This window comes from Setaria italica, chromosome I (genome assembly GCF_000263155.2).
Source record: "Setaria italica strain Yugu1 chromosome I, Setaria_italica_v2.0, whole genome shotgun sequence".
NCBI lineage: Eukaryota > Viridiplantae > Streptophyta > Magnoliopsida > Poales > Poaceae > Setaria > Setaria italica.
Window position 1 is genome coordinate 22,292,924 of NC_028450.1, and position 22,760 is coordinate 22,315,683.

At 45.3% G+C, this 22,760-nt stretch overlaps 1 protein-coding gene across 1 annotated transcript; it reads right to left on the reverse strand.

Annotated features, from left to right (window-relative positions):
* Positions 1–17,740: 17,740 nt before the first annotated feature.
* On the reverse strand, positions 17,741–21,043 carry LOC101781783 (the record flags this gene model as incomplete). Its single annotated transcript, XM_004952429.1, has 4 exons — positions 19,999–21,043; positions 19,364–19,887; positions 18,455–19,210; positions 17,741–18,340 (listed from the first exon to the last, which is right to left on the reverse strand). Coding segments are annotated over exons 1-4 (2,925 nt in total), but the record flags the coding sequence as incomplete, so codon positions are not given.
* Positions 21,044–22,760: the final 1,717 nt, after the last annotated feature.

Below are 22,760 nucleotides of genomic sequence, written 5' to 3' on the forward strand. Positions count from 1 at the left end.
GCAGCAACAGGAGCTAGTGCATGGTGGGAGGCAGCAACAGGGCTAGGGGTTTATGCAGATCTGACGGATCTCATTTCTTGCATAGATCTCAAACAATGGAAGTTAGTAACTCTATCCACTTCCGGAAGATGGATAGGATTTCCGCGGGCAACAAGCGTTTAAAGCCAGACAGCCCAACCAAGTTTGAACATGGGGCGCAATTGGGCTCTTTGCTGTTTAGGCCTTTTAAGGCGCAAATCCGAAAGATGAGTAAAAGAGCCCACATCAGAGTCATGAAGCATGATACTTCTCGCAAAGCATTGATGGCACGCATGTAATCAAACGATGCAACTAACCGGCAAGGATTTATACGAGTTCTCAACGAAATTTCTCGCAATGGGCGCCGATTGGAGTGGTGAACTATTAGAGTCACTGAAACTTGGGTTCCAATAGCTACAGCCCCTAGTTAGAACAAAGCTCGGGATAGTCTCCTCCCGTGGTTCTTACGGCTTACGGGTTCTCAACACTAGGCGCTTTGGTTCGTTGCCCACAAAGATCTTACTTAAAATTAGTACAACACCCACAAGTTTTACCATATTTGGTACGTTGGCGCGCCTGAGAAAAATTTGGCTTGCCCGCGCGCGGTAGACTGAGCGACAGAGGATCCACATCAAAAACGCAGTCCGGACCACCGAGGAAGCTGTACATCTGTCCTTTGCCTTTGATTATAATGATATGATCATATGAAAGTCTCGCAAATTGTAATGTCAAAATCAAAATCCCCTCCTCCCTCCAAGGGGGTTTGAGAGGAAGGTGTTGGGACAGGGGGAGGATCTACCAACCGAGTGGTGACCCTCTCGAGGCGTGGCTTGGTAAGCTCTTCGTTGATGCTGCTTGCTGCCGGGTCCAGCACTGCTCCGTGATATCTCCTATGAATTCATTAAGTAAAAAAATAGTCAGATAATTGCAGCAATCAAGATTACATTAAAAAAATTACAATGCACAACACAACTTTTCTCGCTTTTTTATCACGCCGAGCATGAGATGGCCTATGTGTTGGCGTTGCTTCCATGCTAGCAAGACCTTCGTCATTAGGAAGGTTTTCAACATCATTGTCATCCTGATCTAAATAAGATACTACATACCATACAATGGATCCATCAATCTAAACATTTTTTGATCACACAAGTAATATTATATTTGAGTGCTGAGTGAATGAATAGAAATTACTAATGTCTTGAAGATACTCTTTACGCCTTAACCATTCTTTATATGTCTTGATGGTTTCGTCCCTATAATTATCTTTAAATTCTGCACGTAACGAATATGTAAGTGCAATGGATAATCCGACACATAGCTTATATAAATTGTGACCGGAGGAATTGTACCTACCTGTGTCTGGTTGATCCTGCTGCAGGTTTTGAAGCCATATCTTGTAAGCATCAATTTGTTCTTCTGTCCTTGGTCCATGTGTAGTTGTTTCCCTTCGTCGCTTCAAGGGAGTTATGGTTACCTGCAAGTTAGTCTCTTGATCCCTTGTTAGCAGGATCCTGATTTTCCTTTCTTTTGAATTGCTTTGTAACATGGCTGGGATTTGGTGGTCATAATCAAGTGGGACAAGGCTTGTTGTGTTCTTGCCACATCGCTCCTTATATTACAAGAAGGCACGTCCACAATAGCCGACCTTTGACTTTATACAAACCAAGTTTAAAAATGTGATATTAGCCCTATCACAAGTGAACTGGGCAATTTCATGACCCAAAGGTTCCCCGATGCAAGTGATAATTACACGCCATGTCTCACCAATGAGTCTGCAACCACAATTCGAACATAGTTATGTAATCACATAGAGAGGTATACAAAAACATACATGCATTCAACAAAAGTATCAAGTAGTGATAAGCATACAAATTGACAATCAAACCTATATGCAAGCATTCATTGACCAAGGTAATGTCCTTACTATTACGCATGCAGGAATATTAATCAAACCTATATGTATATATATATTCATGAGAGGACTATATATAACCCTAGGACTATATCCTAAGCATGTATTCAGATCTTCCAATTTCATATAGGACTATAACCCTAGGCATGTATCCAGATCATCCAATATCAGATAGGACTATAACCCTGGTCATGTATCTAGATCATCTAATATCAGATAGGACTATAACCCTATGCAAATTTCGATTGGATTTGCAATAGCCTCATAAAACATACCTGGTTCGGGGAGGTTCAAACAAAAACTCATCATGATCAAAAGACCATGCGGTATTCGTCTCTTGATCGTCGGCGGTGTGGGGAGGACTCGGCCTCCTATCTTCGTCTTCAGCTGCCATCTCGACAAGGAACCGAGATTCGGCGCCCCCCTCTCCCCCACGTACGTAAAGGAAACGTGATTGATGGCGCCGGACTTTTAGTAGATGTGGTTTGGTAAATATGGAAGGGTTATTTGGGTGGGGCTATGGGGAAAAATTGGGCAGGGCAAGCGGGAAAAATTGGTTGGGGAGAAGAAGGAGGCGGTGTTTCTTTTTTTTAAAGCATAATAACGAAAACAAATGATTACCATGCCTTTTTTAGTTTGTTCTGGACCACATTGTGACTAGTTTTGGTATACCTCGATACATTATCTGATCAACTATTAACAAAACTAGTCCATCAACATATACTCCCATATGGACTAATTACTAATTTCTAGAGGTATATTATAAGTATTCAAAGTTTATATAAAAGATAGGAGATATACCTAACAATTAAAAATTTGTAACACAATACTTATCTGTAAACATGTGCTAATCTTTAGTCAGTTGTAATAGATTTAGTTAGTAACCACATAGTTTTCCACTTTGCATTGCACCTCCGCATATGTTTCATGTGTGTTTAATTGGAACATTTGAGCTATGTGTTCAATATAGTAATCACTATTCTCATTGCTTCATCCCTACACACACACACATATATATATATATGTATGTATGTATGTATGTATATATACATGGTCTACTTGGTGATAGTGTGGCACACAATAAGCATATATAACTTAAGATAGTACTCCCTCTATTTCAAATTATAAGTCATTTCAAGAATCTTGGAGAGTCAAAGCATCTCAAGTAATTTGGGATACTTTGACTCTCCAAGAAACTTGAGATACTTTATCGACTCTCCACATATATGTGCAACGTTTCCGGCCTCCGATATTTATGACCACATGCGCGCGTGTGCATGTGGCCGCCACGGCTCCACTTATTTTGAAGGGGGAAAGGCAAGGTACTAGAGAGGAGAGCAAGCGCACTTTGCAATCGTTGCCCAACCTTGCCTAGGTTTACTGAGCAAGGATATGTGTGTTTGATAGTGCCTCTAAAACCTTACTTCTACTATACGTTGCTAGGCAAGCTAGCCTGCTAGAGCAAGAAAATCCTTGCCAGGCTCAGCGAGCCAATTTGCCTCTCCCGGCTGAGCATTGCAAACGTACATAAGCTTGCGATAGATGCAACTGCGGACAAATGGCCAAATGGGCAGAAAGGCAGCCACCCTACCTGCATCCTGCGCGAGTACTGCTGCTATTTGTGGCAGTCATGTTCGGCACAGCTGGCTGTAGCAGCTGAAGCTGCTGCTGCTCACCCACAGCCAGTGTACGAATCAGCAGGTACTACAGTGCTGGGCTGCTGTGCCGCTGCAGCTGCAGCCAGTAGCGTGAGTTTCGAGGGGCCCGATTTATGTGCAACACTATCATGTTAGCAGGTTATCCTTCCAACGTGGCCTAGAGTATGGTGCATTTCATGGTGGCTTCCAGATTGACTTGTACCAATGTAATGATTAGATGCAACATAATTTGATTTGGTTGTAGAAATTTGTACTAAGTGCTAAGAATAGTTTCATGTTAGCAGACTAGAGGTATCTGATTGTTTAACGTCATATGCTGTATTTTTTTTTGTTTCATGTTAGCAATTATAAGCACTTGAACGTGATGTGTAAATTACCCAGCACTCTTATACGCAGTGCTAGGCATGTTGGCCATCCGTGTGAGTGGCTCAGCGGTACGGTCAAAGTGGTAGGTCAGTATTCGCATAGTCGCGCATCTTCCCCATGGAGAGCCTGTTTATTACCCAGCAGTCCATTCGCTGCTTGCGCCGATTCACCATGCAAAGCTACCCTTTAACCAGTCCTTCAGCACAGTGCTGCAAGGAAGAAGCTTTATGTGTCAGGTAAAGTGCTGGGCTGCCAGTAGCGAGTTTCGAGGAGCCTGGGACATTTCAGCTTGTGCTGCAGCTTCTGCTGCTGCGGCAGCTGCTTGGCCTGGCAGGCGCAGGTGCAGCAGCCAAACAAGTCACCATGCAACTACCAGGCCGGTCCCGAGTATCGAGGGCCCGAGCCGGGACAAAACTGAAATCGGAGGCCCCTCCGAACACTATCAACAATCTAGTGCCTCATGAAATTAAAGATCCACGATTTTTAGTGCTCAGTTAAAGATCTGAATCATAGGTGGGACCCGCATGTCACCCGCACGGGTGAAAGCAGAAATCGAAAACCCTATTCCCGCTCAGATGGTCGCCTGCCATATATATCCGAGAAACGGCAGTGCCTCCTTATCTCCCCGTCTCCTCTGCGGGCTCTTCGGCAGTTCCCAATAACTCCTCCTGTACCCTCCGCCTCTTCAGCGTTCCCCCTTCAATTTCCTTAACCTCCACCTCTCCAGCATTCATGGCGTCGAGGCAATGCCGATCGCTGGCAGATCTCCCTATGGAGCTGGTCACTGAGATCGCCGAGCACGTTGCTGCAACCTCCTTCCAGCCCATGGATGACCTCGGCAAGCTACGGGCGACCTGCAGTGTCATGCGCCATGCGTGCGGCGACCCCTCCGTCGGATGGCGCATGGCATTGCTCAGAACGTTCTGGGAGGATATGGAGTGGAACGAGCCGGACAGGTACTATGCCCTCCTCCCTCTGTTGGTTGATGTGGGGAACCTGAAGGCTTGCACCCTCACCGGGATAGTAGATTTCTTCACCGCCCCTCCATGAGCTCTTCCACGCCGCCCGGGTGGGCACGATGTGGGGGCCTATTTGTTCACCCTGATGATGTACAGGAACAACGGTGGCACCGTGGACGACGACATCGTGAAGATGTACATCCATCACGTCGAATGTGAGGATGGTTCGGCGGCGAGCGAGAGCATCGGCCCAAAGAAGCTGCGTAACGATGGCTGCTGGGTGTGCCGCGAGGAGGCTGCCTACCTTGTCACCAGAGTTACATGGCGCAGGCATGGTGATCCGCTTCCACCAGCACCAGTTCGCGATGACTTCCTGTGTGCTGGAGGTGACTACAGCAAGGTTAAGGGCTGGGCACAAGCTACGCTATTTTGCAGCGAGGACTGCAGGATACGCCATGAAATTGTGGCGTTCGAAAAGAGAATGGGGATAGATAACTAATTCTCTCTTTGTATGCAGCTGTGAATTAGCGTAGCTTTTGCGTTTCTTTTGCTTTTGCGTGATGATGTCCATGATTGGTTGGCTCAACTTGTAGTATTGGAACTATGTTTGTGGTTAATGAAGATTGATCTCCTATTCAACGTGTTAACTAGCATATGCATTCCACTTGTTCATGGTGATCTTTTTTTAACGCCTGTTGCCAACTATAGTGGCGCGCAACAAATATTAATGTTCTAATGAAGGAAATATGTAGTTCGAATGTAGCATTAAATGAAAATATAAAAAAGGCCTAACCAAATGCACAATATATGTAGTTCCAAACTTAGATGAAAATAAAAAATGAAATTAAAGAAAAGGACTATTACTAAAGGGGCCCGATCAGGCTCAACCTTAAAGGCAGCCCAACCGAAGGCTCAACCTCAGAGGGAACCCAACCGAGTCCAGCAAGAGCAAGTAGTCAGGTAGCGAATGAGATGGTGAAATAATGATAGGTCAGAAGATTTCGACGCTGCTTGTGCGCCTCTGCTTTTAAGTAAGGCAAGGAGCTTCTTCGTGAGAGAGGTGGTACTAAAAATTGTGGCCATGAATGCTGGCACACCAGTTTTCGTAAGTGTGCTGGCCCATTATGAAATCAGCTCCATTTCGCTCGCTTCATCCCTAATCAGTTGCCCTACCACGAACCCCCTCTTCCATTCCTCACCCCTACAGGCCCCAAATCGCACCGCCCAGAGATCCTGCGCCACCCCGGCTCCTTCTGCAACCAACGGGCTTGCCAGGTCGCCAGCCGCTGAGGAACGGGTAGGTCGCCGGCCGCCGTGGGGGCTGAGGACTCGCGCACGTGACCTTCGCTGAGCCTTTGTGGGTTGTGGTGACCTCCACCGACTTCTTCAACTCCAAGTCACCGACGACGGCAGCATCCATATGGTACCGCCAAATCCCCAATTATCAGTTTATTCTCTTGTCAGATTCACCATTACTTGCAAACTTAGGTGTTAAAAATTATGACACTTAAACAAAAAACACATCCTCCTCTACTTCCTTAGTAGAATTCACAGGTGCAACGTATCCATCATCGATGTAGTCGTCCGTGTCGTCTTCTTCTTCTTCATCTGCTAAGCCAATAGTTCTTGGTTCAGGTACGGACTCAACAAGTGCCTTTTGAATAACAGAAGCGTCACCAGTGACACCTTCAATGCCTGACCTAGTCCAATTTGTCAACTCTTCCTGTGTGCCCGAATCGATCATATCTCCCACTCCGACATCAAGTGAATCAACATCAATTTCTTCCTGGTTATCTGATTCGGGCATGGTGAACACATTTCTGGGGTTCATTCTAATTACAATGCACCAATCTGGTTTTTTCGAACCTTTCACATAAAACACTTGCTGAGCCTGTGTCCCCAAAATGTAAGGTTCAGTTAAATATCGCAATCGAGTTGTATCGATATCTATAATACCATACTTATCCTTATTGAATCCTCTACCGTTGCTGCTACTGGCAGTAGGCACATCATACCAGTCACATTGAAACAGGATGACTTCCTTTTGTGTAGGGAAATCTAGTGTGTAAATTTTCTTGACCACACCATACCAGTCGATGTTGCCAGTATTAGGATCACCATTCACAACAATACCACTATTTTGTGTAATCAGATTCTTCTCTGCATGAGCAGTTCTGAATAGAAATCCATTGATGAAGCACCTATTGAAAACACGTGTCCAATGGTCTGGTCCCTGAGAAAGTTCATGCATGGCATCACTTGTTTTTCCTTCTGCATAAAGTTTGTTGATCTACAAGATGTATAAAAAAAAATCCTAATGTCAATTAGCCTATTTGTAACAATGTATAAGTACACGTGCACTAAAAGCAATAAAAGCTAAATGAAATTGTAGCCCACCTTACGCTCGAACCAGTTTACAAATTGATCTCTACGACGTTGTTCAACATTCCTGACACACTATTTTCTTAGTAAATCCATATGCTCACTACAGTAAAGGGAAAAGGGGGGCAATACAAAGTTAACAAAAAAACATGTATGTGCATACTTCAAAGTAAGTAAATTAAAATTACGACTTACTTGGCCCATGGAATAGTCTCATCACAATTTGTTAACATCCAATGCCTCATCCTCTGCATATCTAGCCTAGCAATTTGCTCAATTGCAAATCCTTTCTTAGTATAATCAATGTTGCTGAATATGCTTAAATCAGCTGGTGGTTCATTCATTGCCGCGCTTTCATGATGCTCTTGACGATTAATCTTGGTGTCCATGTCATCCAAAAAGCGAGAGCAAAATGTCATGCACTCCTAGTATATATCCCTCTGCTATTGAACCTTCAGGATAGGCTTTGTTCCGCACATAGCCTTTCAGCGTACGTATATACCTCTCTATTGGATGCATCCATCTATAGCATACAGGTCCTCCTAGTTTAGCCTCTTCAGCAAGATGAATTGGCAAATGCATCATGATATCAAAAAAAGTTGGTGGGAAGATCATCTCTAGACGACAAAGAGTCTCTCTAATCGAAATGTTCAATTTTTCTAACTCTTCGGTGCACAACTCCTTTGAACATATTGCATTGAAGAACCTACTAAGCTCAATCAGTGGTTTAACAACCTCTTGTGGCAGTATGTTACGAACCACAATGGGTAATAGTTTCTAAAATATAACTTGGCAGTCATGAGTTTTGAGTCCATAAAGCTTACACCTCGGCACATCCATACATCTCTTGATATTAGACGCATAACCATCAGGCATCTTGACACCTTGCAGAAATTTGCATAAATATACCTTGTCATCTTGATCCAAACTGTACAACACTGGAGGCAAAGTGTATTTGTCATTCATCACCAAAGGATGTTGATCGTTCTTCATACCCAAATGTTGCATGTCAAGACGAGCCTTCTCGCTATCCTTGGATTTACCTGCTATGTCAAGCAAAGTTCCTAGTGTGCTCTCACAGATATTTGTTTCAATGTGCATCACATCCAAATTATGCCTTATAAGCAACTTTTCCCATTAAGGCGTTCAAAAAAATACTCTTCTTCCTCATATTGTGCCATCTAGTATCCTCTTCATGTTGTTTTCTCTTTCTTGTCATGTTCCCAAAGGTCACTTGCTCAAAGCTTTCATACTGTTGCAGCACACCTTCCCCATCCAGTGGCACTGGAGGCTCCCTGGTTTCCACCTGATTGTTAAATCTAATCTTGTTGCGGCACCACCTATGATCCATTGTCAAAAAGCGGCGATGACCCATGTAGCAATGCTTTGAACCAAATTTCAACCATAAAAAGTCAGTATCCTTGTGGTAGTATGGACATGCAAACTTGCCTTTGTGCTCCAACAAGATAGCATGTCACATGCTGAGAAGTCATTAATTGTCCAAAATAGAACATCACGCAGAGTGAAATTCTTCTTTACCTTTGCATCCCATGTCTAAACACCGTTGAGCCAAAGATCTTTGAGCTCATCAATTAGGGGCTGCAAATACACATCAATGTTATTTCGTGAAGATTTTGGCCCCGGTACCAACATTGGCATCATCCAGAATGGATGTTTCAAACACAACCAAGGAGGCAAATTGTAAGGGATTAGGATCACAGGCCATGTAGTGTATGTCATGTTCAACATCCCAAATGGATTGAAACCATCAATTGCAAAACCCATCCTAACATTATGAGGATCCAAAGCAAATTCCTTATAATTTTCATCCACGTGCTTCCATTGCATGGAGTTAGCAGGGTGCCGCATTTTTCCATCTTGGACAAGTCCCTCCTTATGCCAATGCATCTATTCAGATGTGGTCGCTCTCATGTATAACCTTTGCAGACGAGGGGTCACTGGAAAATGAGCAACACTTGATGTAGCACTTCTTGCATTACAATAGCTTTTGTTCCACTATAGCCATTACAAAAGCTAGGCAGAGGATAAGCACCCACATCTTCTTCTCATGCCTTGGCAAACCTAACATGTAGGCCATGGCAAATAGATAATCACTCAGTTTCAGAGTTGAGGCTGATGATGTTTGCCACTGTCATGGGCTCAATGATAACTACACTGGAATTGGAGTCGGAGTCACCACTGATCTTGACCTGTTTAGATTTCACCAGGGAAAACCCCCTCGAAACCGACCGCATGGTCGGCCACCTCTTCACGCCGCTATCCAAATGTGGACGACGTGAGGAAGAACCCTCACCACAGCGGCCCCCACCTCCCGCTGTGAGGGCCTTCGACGGCGTCCCCACCTTGATGACCTTCTTGCCCTGAGCAAAACGACCCCTAGCATCGCGATGGTACTCCTTCATTGACTCGGGTGGTGCGGATCTTGGGGAAAGCATTCGTGGATGGGGAGCGGCTGGGACTGGGGAGGGGAGCGGTTCTACTGTTCGTATAATATATTATGAGACTTGCATGACAGAAGTTACTAATATGCACATGATCTGTTGGTCTAGCTGACTAAAATATTAAGAATATTAAATTACTGATTGAATGTGCTTGCTAGCAATACTATTTATGACTTGCAACCATTTTGAATTTAGTGGCAATAAGCCTTGCTATTGCAACGAAAAACAGTTTTATAACAACGCAAATCAACTGTGGCAAAATTTTCAGCGACTCGCAACCATTTTTCAACTCGTGGCATCACCACCTATCTATTACAACATATTTTATGTTGTTTCCATGGGCTATGTGGCAACGTGACAAATTAGTTGCAATATTGCTTACTACTTGCAACATTGTGTATTTCGTGGACATAACCCTTACATATTGCAACGAAAAAAAAGTTTTATAACAACGCAAAACAACCGTGGTAAAGTTTTCAGCGACTCGCAACCATTTTTCAACTCGAGGCGACAGCACCTATCTATTGCAATATATTTTTTGTTGTTGCCATGGGCTATGTGGCAACATGACAAATTAGTTGCAATATTGCTTACTACTTGCAACATTGCGTATTTCGTGACAATAACCCTTACATATTGCAACAAAAAAAATAATTATAGCAACGCAAAGCACATGTGGCAATAGAATTAGCTAATTGCAACCAATTTTCAAATGGTTGCGACAAAATTAATCTTTTGCAACGGAATTGCATAATGGCGGCAATAACACCTACATATTGCAACAGATTTTGTGTTGATGCAATGATTGCCGTGGCAATAGCCCAAAAATCTAGTAGTGTCGGCCCGCCGCCCGCTGCCCACGCCGGGCCGCCACTTGCCCGCCGCCCGCCCACCGCCGGCTCGCTCGCGCCCGCCCGCTGCCGCTCACCCACCGCTCCGTCTGCAAGAATATAGGAAGAAGTTAAGATAGGAAGAAGATAGGAGAGGAAGAGGAGATAAGAAAAGCCTGCGCAAGGAGATAAGGGAGAGGAGGCCGCTCCATGCCATCGATGGAGAGGGCTTTAATCCTGGTTGGTAATTCCAACTGGACTAAAGGGGGCCCTTTAGTCCCGGTTGGTGTTTCCAACCAGGACAAAACGCCCCGCCAGATTTTTTTCAAACCAGTAGCCGTTACAACCGGGACTAAAGAATAGTCCTGGTTGTTATTATCAACTGAGACTAAAGAGCCCCCCGTCGGTGGTAGATTTTTGACCTGGGACTAAAAGCCCATTAGTCCCGGGTCCAAAGTTATCCAGGATAAAAAGGGTCGGATGGAATGTGAGTTCTCTAGTAGTGATGGTAACTTGAGAGGTTTGTCAACTCTAGGTCTTCAAAGATTAAGAGTGTGTTTGGTTCATGTCTACAACGTGCCACATCGCAAGTTAGGCGTGCCGCAATTTTTTAGGCATGGGTTTGGTTCAGGCCTCAACTATGCGCGCTAAATTTTGTTAGCCCTATGCACACGTCATATAGTCATTTTCTTGCCAAAGTTTCCTAAAGTGTGGCTCCAAATTTATTAGCCAAACTTTTTGTGGCTGCCACACTTTGCTTAAGGTTAGTTGGGGTAAAACACGGCTACAAATCAAACATGCTCTAAAACCCGAATTTTGAAAAAGGCTAATGGGGTAGAATGAATTACAGAGGCCTAATAAAGCAAGAAAAATGTCCAGGTGATAAGCAAATTCTGCAGAGTCAAAGGCTTATCCACTGGTAGAGAATTGGCCTTTAGTCCCGGTTGGTAGGGTGCATATCTCTCGAAAATCCATCCGGGATAAACCAACCGGAACAAAAGGGGGGGTCTTTAGTCCCGGGTCTTTTAATCGGGAGTAAAGGTCCCCCTTTAGTCCCGGTTGGATTCCAACCGGGACTAAATGGCGCTTGCATGGCACTGCCGTGACGCCTGAATTTTTCATGCATGCATCACGTATACGTAGTACCGCGGCCCTTTTAATTTGTTAACCTTTAGTAGTTGAGATTTTTTTAGAACGAAATCAACTAGTATTTAAACGAATGGGATTTGTAATTATACAATTACTATATATATACACAATCCTTATACACAATTCATATACACAATTCAGCTAGCTTAGTACAAATCGATCATAATTAGCGCGTATTATATATACAAATAAATCAAAGTATCTTCCTACAATCTTCCCGTCGTGGTGTTGCTGATCGGAGTGTCTAATTGTCGTCCATCGTAATAAAATTCTCCTTTTGGATCTACCACCTCGTCCATTATGAATCCAATGAGACCTTCACATATTGCCGCTACTCTTTCTTCCTTCAAGAGTCCTTGTTGAATATTTAACATCTATAATTTGGAAATTTGTGAATGTTACACGAACAAATACATATAAGGAGCTAGAAAATAATTAACTAGTAATAGTTTTATTTTACATACTTTAAAGTTGTGCGGTGTCATCTTCGGTCCCTTGGGTCCCATAAAACTGTGCATGTGCTCACAGATGTAGTAGCCACATAGATTATTCCCGGGTTCCTGTCTTAAGCACTTCAGTGCGGAAAAAAATAAGTTATGAAATATTCGTGTTATACAATGTAATAAATGTGCAGACTGCATACGTACCGGGAAGTCTGTGTTCCATGTAAGTTTTTCTTTGAATGGACCTTTGTGTGTCCTTATGAATTGTTTCCATGCGCTGCGGATTAGAATAATGAATGATATAGTGTAACAGCGATAAAATTTAGGAAATAAATTTTTGCATAGAGATAAAGGTCCAGAATTATTACAAGCCTAGCATGTCTTGCAATTCTTGGTAGTCCACCGGATCTTTCCTTAACGAATCGAAGACAGTGACGTGGCTTCTTTCAGGCTCAATTATAATAAGGATCCAGTGGAAGCTGCGTGCGTAAAATGTTCATGCATATTAGAGCTAACTAACATGTAGAGATAAGGAAAAAGACATCGAAAGTAGACGGTATACACACACTTACTTGAAGTTGTATGGAAGTAGTATGAAATCCTTGAATGTTTGTTTGTGTAGGAAATTGTATATTTCCTCAAAGGTTTTTTCCGGCGCTAATTGTATCTGTTGTTGGTTAACTACAGATGGATCCATGAAGCCTATATGTAGGTACGCCTCTCGGCGGCATGTCTGAATTAGCATCCTACATGAAATGGAAGATGAAGTTAGTACGGTGACGCACGCCAAAATTTACATGTAGAGATAAACGGACACTTACAGAATCCAAGCGCTGATCAGAGAGACGTCCAGGGCATCATGATGGTACACTTCGTATATATCCTTGAAGTCTAGCCACAGCACTTTCTCCCCTTCACCGTGAAAATCTATCGGTTTTACCTTCATGCCGATCATCTCCCTCGAGTCGGCGGATGCCATCATGTACCATTGATGGAATGCGTACATCTTTGTTGATAGCTTCCGTAGCAATGAAGGCTTTACTAGAGGTTTGCCTAGCTCATAAGGCCACTTCGGCTCAGGGGGCGGTGCAGTTGGCGTCTCAACTTGCCCTATGCATTCATCAAGTCCCAGACCTGTTTCTTCCATGAACTTCAATACATTTGCTTGTTGATCCAAGGGCATTGCTTTTACCCATTGAGCATCTTTTTTTGATAAATGGCTGAGGTCGGGGACTGGACCGCTGGAAGATGACTTTCCTTTCCTTTTATCCTTTTCATCAGCCTTTACTAGAGCCCGTTCATAGTTTGACAAGAGTGGTATCCTTTTCTTGGCTCCTTCTTCCATCCTGATAAAAAAGTTTAAATCTCGCCGACTTACTGGCGGTGGCTCCATCTCCCTTGCCTTTTTTTCTTCGGCTTGTTTCTTGAACCACTCACTGGCCTCTCGTTGGATTTCTGCCCACTGTTCCACATGAGACATTGCCTCAAAGCGTTCCTTACGAGTCACTTCAGGCTCCTTTGTTTTCTTCTTTCTCTGTCTTTGCTTGGGAGGCGGTGCTTGTGACTTCTTTAGTGGTGGTGCAGGTTCCTTCAAGGGGGCCGCTCTTGGTGCCGGCGACGGTGATCGGGGAGGGGTGTTGTTATTGTCGTCATCGCTCCCAGCACCAGGATGTGGTGGAGATGGAGACCTTGATATGGATGGAAGGGACGGTCCTGGAGCAGGAGATGCCGGTCTCGAGGTATGAGGAGAAGGTCGCTGCTGGGGATCTACGGGGAGCAGTCTTGAGGTCTGAGAAGATGGCTCCGTGCCGGGAATAATGATGTAGCGTTTCTTCCATAGAATGATCCCATGAAGCGCATCTGCCAATGTCTTTTCCCCGTCGCCTCCCGGGAAGTCGAGCTCTAGACCTTCATACTGGGGATCAACTATTTGCTCTACGCAGACGCTGGCGTAGCCTGTTGGAATTTCCATGCCATGACTGCTCTGCCCTGCCAGGGTAGCTAACGCACTCCCGTACGCTACCTGTACATATAGCAGAAGTAAACAAGTTGAACTCCGATCTCGAGGCCTGGATCAATTGACAATATTGCATAAATATTATGTATAAGTATACCTTAATAGTGAGGTTGCCGACCGGTGCATGCAGCTCACATGAGGTCCGTTGCGTGATGGCATCCACGGGGAACCGTTGCTCCTCCACGGGTCACCTGGGCGTCTGCGTATCGGGGACCCCTGTAGAAGCACAACTGCTCAAGAGGCGTTGAGAAGGGCTGGCGGTGCTAGGATTCGGCAATGCTCCAGATTGGGCCAACTCCGCAACTGCGTGGGCCACCCGCCGATTGATTTCATCCATCATTCTTTGTTCTAGCATCTGCCGCCAGCTCTCCTCGATCTGTTCCTTTCTTCGCTTCCGACTTCTGTACGAGGCGCTGTCGCCTCGGAAAGCGAACTTCCACGGAACCACCCCGAACCCTCGGCAACGTCCTGGGTGCTCTGGATTATCGAGGGCCAATGTGAGCTCATCATTTTCTCGGTCCACCTTCAACCTCCCAGCCTTAGAATCTTCAATGTTCTTCATGAGATGTTCGGCCTTCTCACGTATTGTGTCATTAAAAATCAACGTCCCATCCTCTTGGCTTAGGGAGCCTCCATGAGCGTAGTACCAATTTTTTGATCGTTCGGGCCATTCAATAGTTGCAGGTATGATTCCCCGTTCGATCAGATCTTGTTCCATCTTCCTGCAGGTATGATTCCCCGTTCGATCAGATCTTGTTCCATCTTCCTCCACTTGGGAATTGCTGAGCCATACCCACCTCACCCCAAATGATGGTGGTAGCCCTTCTGACTAGCATTTGCTGTGTTGGTCGTGATCTTTTTCACACCTTCTTCACTCCTCTTATATTCAACAAATGCATCCCAGTGGTCCCTCAACTTTGGCCACGCGTTGAATGTCTGGAATTGAGTAGCCATCTTCTTAAGCATCCACGCTTTGACATCCTTCTCACTATATCCTTCGGGGAATGTGAAATGTCTCTTCACGTCTTCCCACAGCATATTCTTTTCTGTCTCTGGAAGGGCGTACGGATTAGTGCTTCTGCCCTTCCATTCTCTGATGCTGATAGGCACGTTGTCCCGGACGATTGCCCCGATTTGACTCACGTACTTCTTTGCTACTTTCTCGGGAGCAACCGGCCTGCCCTCTTCTGTCACTTCCGTGATGACAAGTCTCCCTTCCATCACCTTTGTACGACCTCGGGTCTTCTGCCCTTGTGTCGATCCGGAGGGCTAATAGTTCAAGATTCGTTAATTAGTACGTAGTAGTAACGGTGGCGTGAAACAATACAAGAATGGTTGTATATACCTCACCGGAACCTTCCGCCAGGGCAAGTTGTTGCTGCGGCTGTTGCTCTTCATTCCCATCGGCGGACATGTTGAGGAACATGTCCGCTTGGGTGCCCTCTTCATCCGTGTATGATAGTGGAACGTTGTCGCCACTACCATCACCAGCGATTATCTGCTCCATGATATACCTTGCGGTCTCATCGTCTGCCATTTCAACTATTGATGGAAACATACATGGAATCATACATGACAGTCATAGAAATCGTCTTACTACAAATTTGTACAAAGTCCTACAAAGTCCGGAATCATACATGTATATAATGAAATCATAAAATAACATGAATCGTACAAAGTCCGGAATATTTATACGAATTTCTACGAATTTTGACGAATTTTTACAAATTTCTATGAATTTCTACAAATTTCTACGAATTTCTATGAATTTCTATGAATTTCTACAAATTTCTACGAATTTCTATGAATTTCTACGAATTTCTATGAATTTTGACGAATTTTGACGAATTTCTACGAATTTCTATGAATTTCTACAAATTTCTACGAATTTTGACGAATTTCTACGAATTTCTAACAATATCCACGTGCGATGCCTAGGTTGTGACGGCGGCGATCAGGGCGGCGGAGGCGGGACGGCGGCGGTCAGGGCTGCGGTACGGCGGAGGCGGGGACGGTTCACCGGAACCACGGGCGGTGCCTACTAGATTGTGACGGCGGCGGTCAGGGCAGCGGTACGGCGGAGGTGGGGACGGTTCACCGGAACCACGGGCAGTGCCTACTAGGTTGTGACGGGCGGCGGGACGGCGGCGATCACGGCGGCGGGACGGCGGAGGGGACGGTGGTGCATTCTACGAATTTCTAACTTCATTTTCTAACTTAAAAATCTAACTTAACAAACTAACTAAAAAATCTACGGTACAGATATAACTTAATTTTCTAGCTTAACACTCAAAATTAGAAATCTATCGTAAAAATATAAATTAATTTTCTAACTTAAAAAAAAACCCTCCCGGCGCTGCCGGCCGGCGCGGCAGCGGACCTCTCGCGCGCGGGGCGGCGGCCGGGGCGGCAGGACGGCGGCGGCCGGGCGGCGGGACGGTGGCGGCCGGGGCGGCGAGGACGGCAGCTGTCGAGGCGACGAAGACGACGGCGGCCGAGGCGACGACGACGACGGCGGCGTAGGCGGGACGGCGACGAGACGGCGACGAGGGGCGACGAGGGGCGACGAGGATGGAGCCGGCGACGAGGATGGAGCCGGTGGCCGGAGACGACAAGGTGGCTGGGGGCCGGGCGCGTCGACGGACGAGGAGGGGATCGAGGCGCGCCGGCCGGGGGACGACGACGGCGCAATGGGGGACGTCGACGGCGCAATGGGGGACGACGGCGGCGGCGGCCGGCGAGGGAGGTGGACGGGCGGCGACGGCGGAGAACGCGCGGGACTTGGCGAAAATTTGGCTAAGTGTGTGTAACTGCGGGGGGTAGAAGGGAGTACAGTGCCTTTTAACCCCCCCCCCCCCTTTATCCCGGTTCGTAATGGCACCCGGGACAAAAAGGGGCCCCCCCCCGGGGGGGCTGGGAGCGTACCCTTTTATCCCGGGTCCCGTCACCAACCGGGATAAAAAGGGGGGGCCTTTTATCCCGATTGCAGTTGGCAACCGGGATAAAAGGGTACGTTCGGGCGGGAGACGAAACGTACCCTTTTATCCCGGTTGCCGTTTGCAACCGGGATAAAAGGGGGGCCTTTTGTCCCGGTTGCTGTTAACACCCGAGACAAAAGGTCTTTTTTCCTATTTTTCTTCTCCCGCCTGTTTTTTGGAAATGGATTTTATTTTATCTTTTCACTGCATTTCAGGATGAAAAACAAAACCTTCACAGATTTTGTACATGCAAAAATATATTTAATTAACGAGTAAATTGACAATAAGTATGAATTAATCATTAATTCTATACCAGTTCATTTAGCCTCTAAAATATTTATTTTACTGCATTGCTGTGATCAAGAAATTATTCAATTAAATCATTTCAATGCGCAGAAAAATCCATGTTAGTATGTGGTTAACAATGTTCATGTTTATCTAAAACATCTTCACCTAATGAATTTAATAACACATGAAATCATACATAGGGTAAATTACAAATTGTATCACTTAATACACAAAGGTCATGTACATTTAACGCATTACAATACAACGTTGTAAAATTTCTTCTTCACGAAAGTTCCTTGATCATGATCGCGGCGTAAGTACGGAGCCTCTTTTTTGGATAGCAGGATGCTTGGATCAACTTCAACGGCGAATGGAGGCATGCCATCAAACTGATCATAATCATCTGATTGGTCTGTTTTATCCTCGACTCCCACGATTTTTCTTTTACCTGGAAGAACTATGTGGCACTTTGGCTCCCATGTCTCTTTTGGATTCCTCTTGGGTTTGCTGCACATGTCCTTCACATAGAACACCTGATGCACATCATTGGCAAGTACGAATGGGTCATCACTGTATCCAGTCTTGCTCAGATCTACTATTGTCATTCCGTACTGATCTTTGATGACGGCAGTTAGTTTCACCCAATTGCAAAGAAATAGAGGGATGTACAGCGGTCCGTATTCGAGTTCCCATATCTCCTGTATGAAACCATAATACGACTCCTTGCTATTATTTCTGTCCATGACATCTATGCGGATACCACTATTCTGGTTCGTGCTTTTCTGGTCCTGGGCTCTCGTGTAAAATGTGTAACCATTTATCTCATAGCCTTGGAATTTGACGATTGTGGTAGCAGGTCCCCTGGCTAACCAGGCAAGCTGTGGGTGAATCTCAGAGTTACCCATAAGTTGTTGGCGCAACCAGGAGGGAAAAGTTTCCATGTGATGACGGGTAAGCCAAGCATCGGATTTGGTCGGGTTTTTTGAAGCTACCATCTGCCTGTGCTGCTCGATATACGGAGACACAAAGGATGACTGTTGTAGAACAGTGTAGTGTGCCTTGTCGAACAAATCAGTATCATTGCTCAAACTTGATTTCCTTCCAAGGGTGCCCATTCCTCGGAGCCTCCCCTCGTGGCGTGAAGTTGGAACCCCAATCGAGTCAATTGAATCAATAAAATCAACACAAAACTCGATCACCTCCTCTGTTCCATATCCCTTGGCGATGCTTCCTTCTGGACGGGCACGATTAAGAACATAGTTTTTTAGGACTGCCATGAACCTCTCGAAAGGCCACATATTGTGCAGGTATACAGGTCCGAGAATACCAATCTCTTTTACTAGGTGAACCAGTAAGTGCGTCATAATATTGAAGAAGGATGGTGGAAATAACAACTCAAAACTGACAAGACATTGCACCACATCGTTCTGTAGCTTTGATAGCTTGGATGGATCGATTGCCTTCTGCGAAATCGCATTGAGAAACGCGCATAGCTTTACGAGCGGCAACCGGACATTTTCTGGTAGAACACCCCTCAGTGCAACCGGAAGCAACTGGGTCATCAACATGTGGCAGTCATGAGCCTTGAGATTTGTAAACTTCTTTTGTTTCATATTTATTATTCCCTTTATATTCGAGGAGTACCCAGACGGGACCTTCATACTATTCAAGCATTCAAACATGCTATCCTTCTCTTCCTTGCTGAGAGTGTAACTGGCAGGACGTAAGTAGTGCTGTCCATTATCTCTCTTTTCCGGATGTAGGTCATCTCGTTGCCCCATGGCTTTCAGGTCCTGTCGTGCTTCCAATGTATCTTTTGAGGTTCCATAAACACCCATGAAGCCTAGCACGTTCACGCAAAGATTCTTCGTCAGGTGCATCACGTCTATTGCGTTGCGAACCTCTAGGATTTCCCAATAAGGTAGCTTCCAAAATATTGACTTTTTCTTCCACATGGGTGCATGTCCGTTATCGTCGTTCGGAACAGGTTGGCTACCAAGTCCCTTTCCGAAGACTACATATACATCCTTCATCATCTCGAACACACGCTTTTCATTACGGTGTGCAGGTTTTTTACGATGGTCTGGCGCCCCTTTGAAATGCATCCCGCTCTTTCTCAGCAGGTGGTGAGCAGGGAGAAATCGACGATGACCCATATAGACGACCTTCTTACAGTGCTTCAAGTACATGCTGTCTGTGTCGTCTAAACAGTGGGTGCATGCCCGATATCCCTTATTTGTCTGTCCTGAAAGGTTACTCAATGCAGGCCAATCGTTGATGGTTACGAACAACAGTGCTCGTAGATTAAAGATCTCTTGTCTATCCTCATCCCACACACGTACACCTTCTTCCTTCCAGAGCTGTAAAAGGTCATCAACCAACGGCCTTAGATACACGTCAATGTCGTTGCCGGGTTGTTTTGGGCCTTGGATAAGCGCCGGCATCATAATGAACTTCCGCTTCGTGCACAGCCAAGGAGGAAGGTTGAACATACAAAGGGTCACAGGCCAAGTACTATGGCCACTACTCAACTCACCGAATGGATTGAATCCATCAGTGCTTAAACCAAACCTTATGTTCCTTGCTTCACTTTCAAAGTCTAGGAATGTTCTATCAATTGATCTCCACTGTGCCCCATCTGAGGGGTGTCTCAGCATCTCATCTTCCTTACGGTCTTCTTTGTGCCATCGCATCAACTTAGCATTCGCCTTGTTCCTGAACAAGCGCTTCAAGCGTGGTATTATAGGGAAATACCACATCACCTTCGCGGGAACTCTCTTCTTGGGAGACTGCCCCTCGATATCACCAGGATCATCTCGCCTGATCTTATACCGCAGGGCTTCGCAGACGGGACAAGCATCCAATTTCTCGTATTCATCACCACGATAGAGGATACAGTCATTAGGGCATGCGTGTATCTTCTGAACATCCAATCCGAGAGGGCAAATAATCTGTTTAGCTTCATATGTTGTGGACGGTAATTCATTATTCTCGGGGAGAATCTTCTTGACAATGTTCAACATCCCCTGAAATGCCTTATCGGACACACCATTTTTTGCCTTCCATTGCAAAAATTCTAGTATCGTACCTAGTTTTTTATGGCCCTGCTGGCAACCTGGGTAAAACAATTTTTGGTGATCATCTATCATGCGCTGCAACTTTGCTGCTTCCTTCTCAGTTTCGCAATCTCTGTATGCATCTCGTATCACCTGACCAAGGTCATCAGTAGGGTCATTTTCTGCAAACTCATCTTCATCAGCCTCGCCCATTGTAGTACCTGCAAAAGCTTGGCCTGCAACCCAGTCCGGAATGGTGTCATCTTCCTCCTCCTCCTCGCCATCTTCCATTACAACCCCTAGTTCACCGTGCTTGGTCCAAACCAAATAGTTAGGCATGAAACCGTATTTAAACAAGTGGCTGTGAATAGTCCCCAAGGAATCCTTTGAATACTCCTTCCTGTTATTGCATTGGAAGCATGGACAACATACGAACCCATTCTCTGGCTTGTTCGCTTTTGCCACTTCGAGAAAATAATGCAAGCCATCAATAAACGCCTTGCTCCGCCTGTCTGCATTATACATCCATTGCCGGTCCATCTGCATCGTATTACGCATGAAAATGGATTACACTTGACAATGGATTACGCGTGAAAATCGATTAAAGATCCAAACAACATGGTACAATACAACAACATGAAGATCCAAATACACATATTTAAATTAAAGTCCCAAACAACATGATACAATACAACAAGCCATCCACTGGTTATTATCAAGGAGGACTTTAAGCATCCTTGGACGGTGAAGACGAAGGTTCCGCTGACCCAACCTCATCCTTAGGTTTATTTGTGCCGCCTGAAATGGTAGTACTAAGTGGACGTGAAACACCCGGGACTGAGGGTGGAGCATAACGACCACCAAAAGGAGGTTCCTGACCCGCGGCAACAGCTTCTTCATGACGTTGCTGCAAATAACGAAGCATTGCTTTTTCCAGCGCGCTCTTTTTCTTCGGCCTATGCTGAGGGCCAACTATGATTGGAACCTTGCCATAATAGGAACCACGATCGCCCCCACCATCGCCACTTCTTCCAGTAGCAGAAGCCATCTATGTACAAAAATTATTATCTTAACACTGCATAAGTTGTTGAACTTGAAGACCGTGATCATCTCGCGAGGATGTCCTCAACTGGGCGGCACCGCACTTCGTCATGAAAGAGGTTAGATGCTACGGAAAAGGGGACACGGTCACGATGTCCGTATCCACTCTTTCTTGTAGAATCGAACGTCCTTCTTGACATACGTTGCTGCTCGGCGGAAAACATCCTCGGAGAGATGAACACGGTATGCAAGTTCAACAAGTAGCAGAAGTCATCTATGTACAAAAATTCTTGCCTTACCACTACAGAAGTTGTTGAACTTGAAGACCGTGTTCATTTCGCGAGGATGTCCTCAGCTAGGCGGCACCGCACTTCGTCATGAAAGAGGTTAGATGCTACGGAAAAGGGGACACGGTCACGATGTCCGTATCCACTCTTTCTTGTAGAATCGAACCTCCTTCTTGACATACGTTGCTGCTCGGCGGAGAACATCCTCGCCGAAATGAACACGGTATGCAAGTTCAACAAGTATGGATTTAAAAAACCATATTGAATTTGATAAGATAAACCGTCTAGACAAGGTAGCATCATTTTTAAACCACTGCAATAATGCATACTATATATGACACATCAATCTCCCTCACATTCTAGCTCAAAATACCTCTCCATTTTCTACTTCATCATCACATTGTAGCAAATAATCTTTCCATCTCCAAAGCATAAATCAAAGCATAACACGAGGATGAAGTAGCAAACCTTCGCAACACTTGTGTTGGCCGAGTGAAATTCCCACGAAAATGAGGGAAAAAACTTCGGGCAGCACCTTCCTTGTTGCTTTGGCACCACTGGAGAGTAGGTGAAGCTCAGCTCTCTCTGTCAATGTGCTGGACTGGCTCGGGCTGGAGGAGGAAGAAAGTCCTCTGTCTTGGCCGTATATAATGGGGATGAGTTTTTATCCCGGTTAAAAACTCCAACCGAGACAAAAAGGAACACCTTTTGTCCCGGTTGGAAGTTTAGTCCCGGTTGGAGGATCCAACCGGGATAAAAGGTGAACCCTTTTATCCCGGTTGGATCCTCCAACCGGGACTAAACTTCCAACCGGGACAAAAGGTGTTCCTTTTTGTCTCGGTTGGAGTTTTTAACTAAAGGGGGGCCTTTAGTCCCGGTTGCAATTACCAACCGGGAGTAAATCTCCTCTCCAA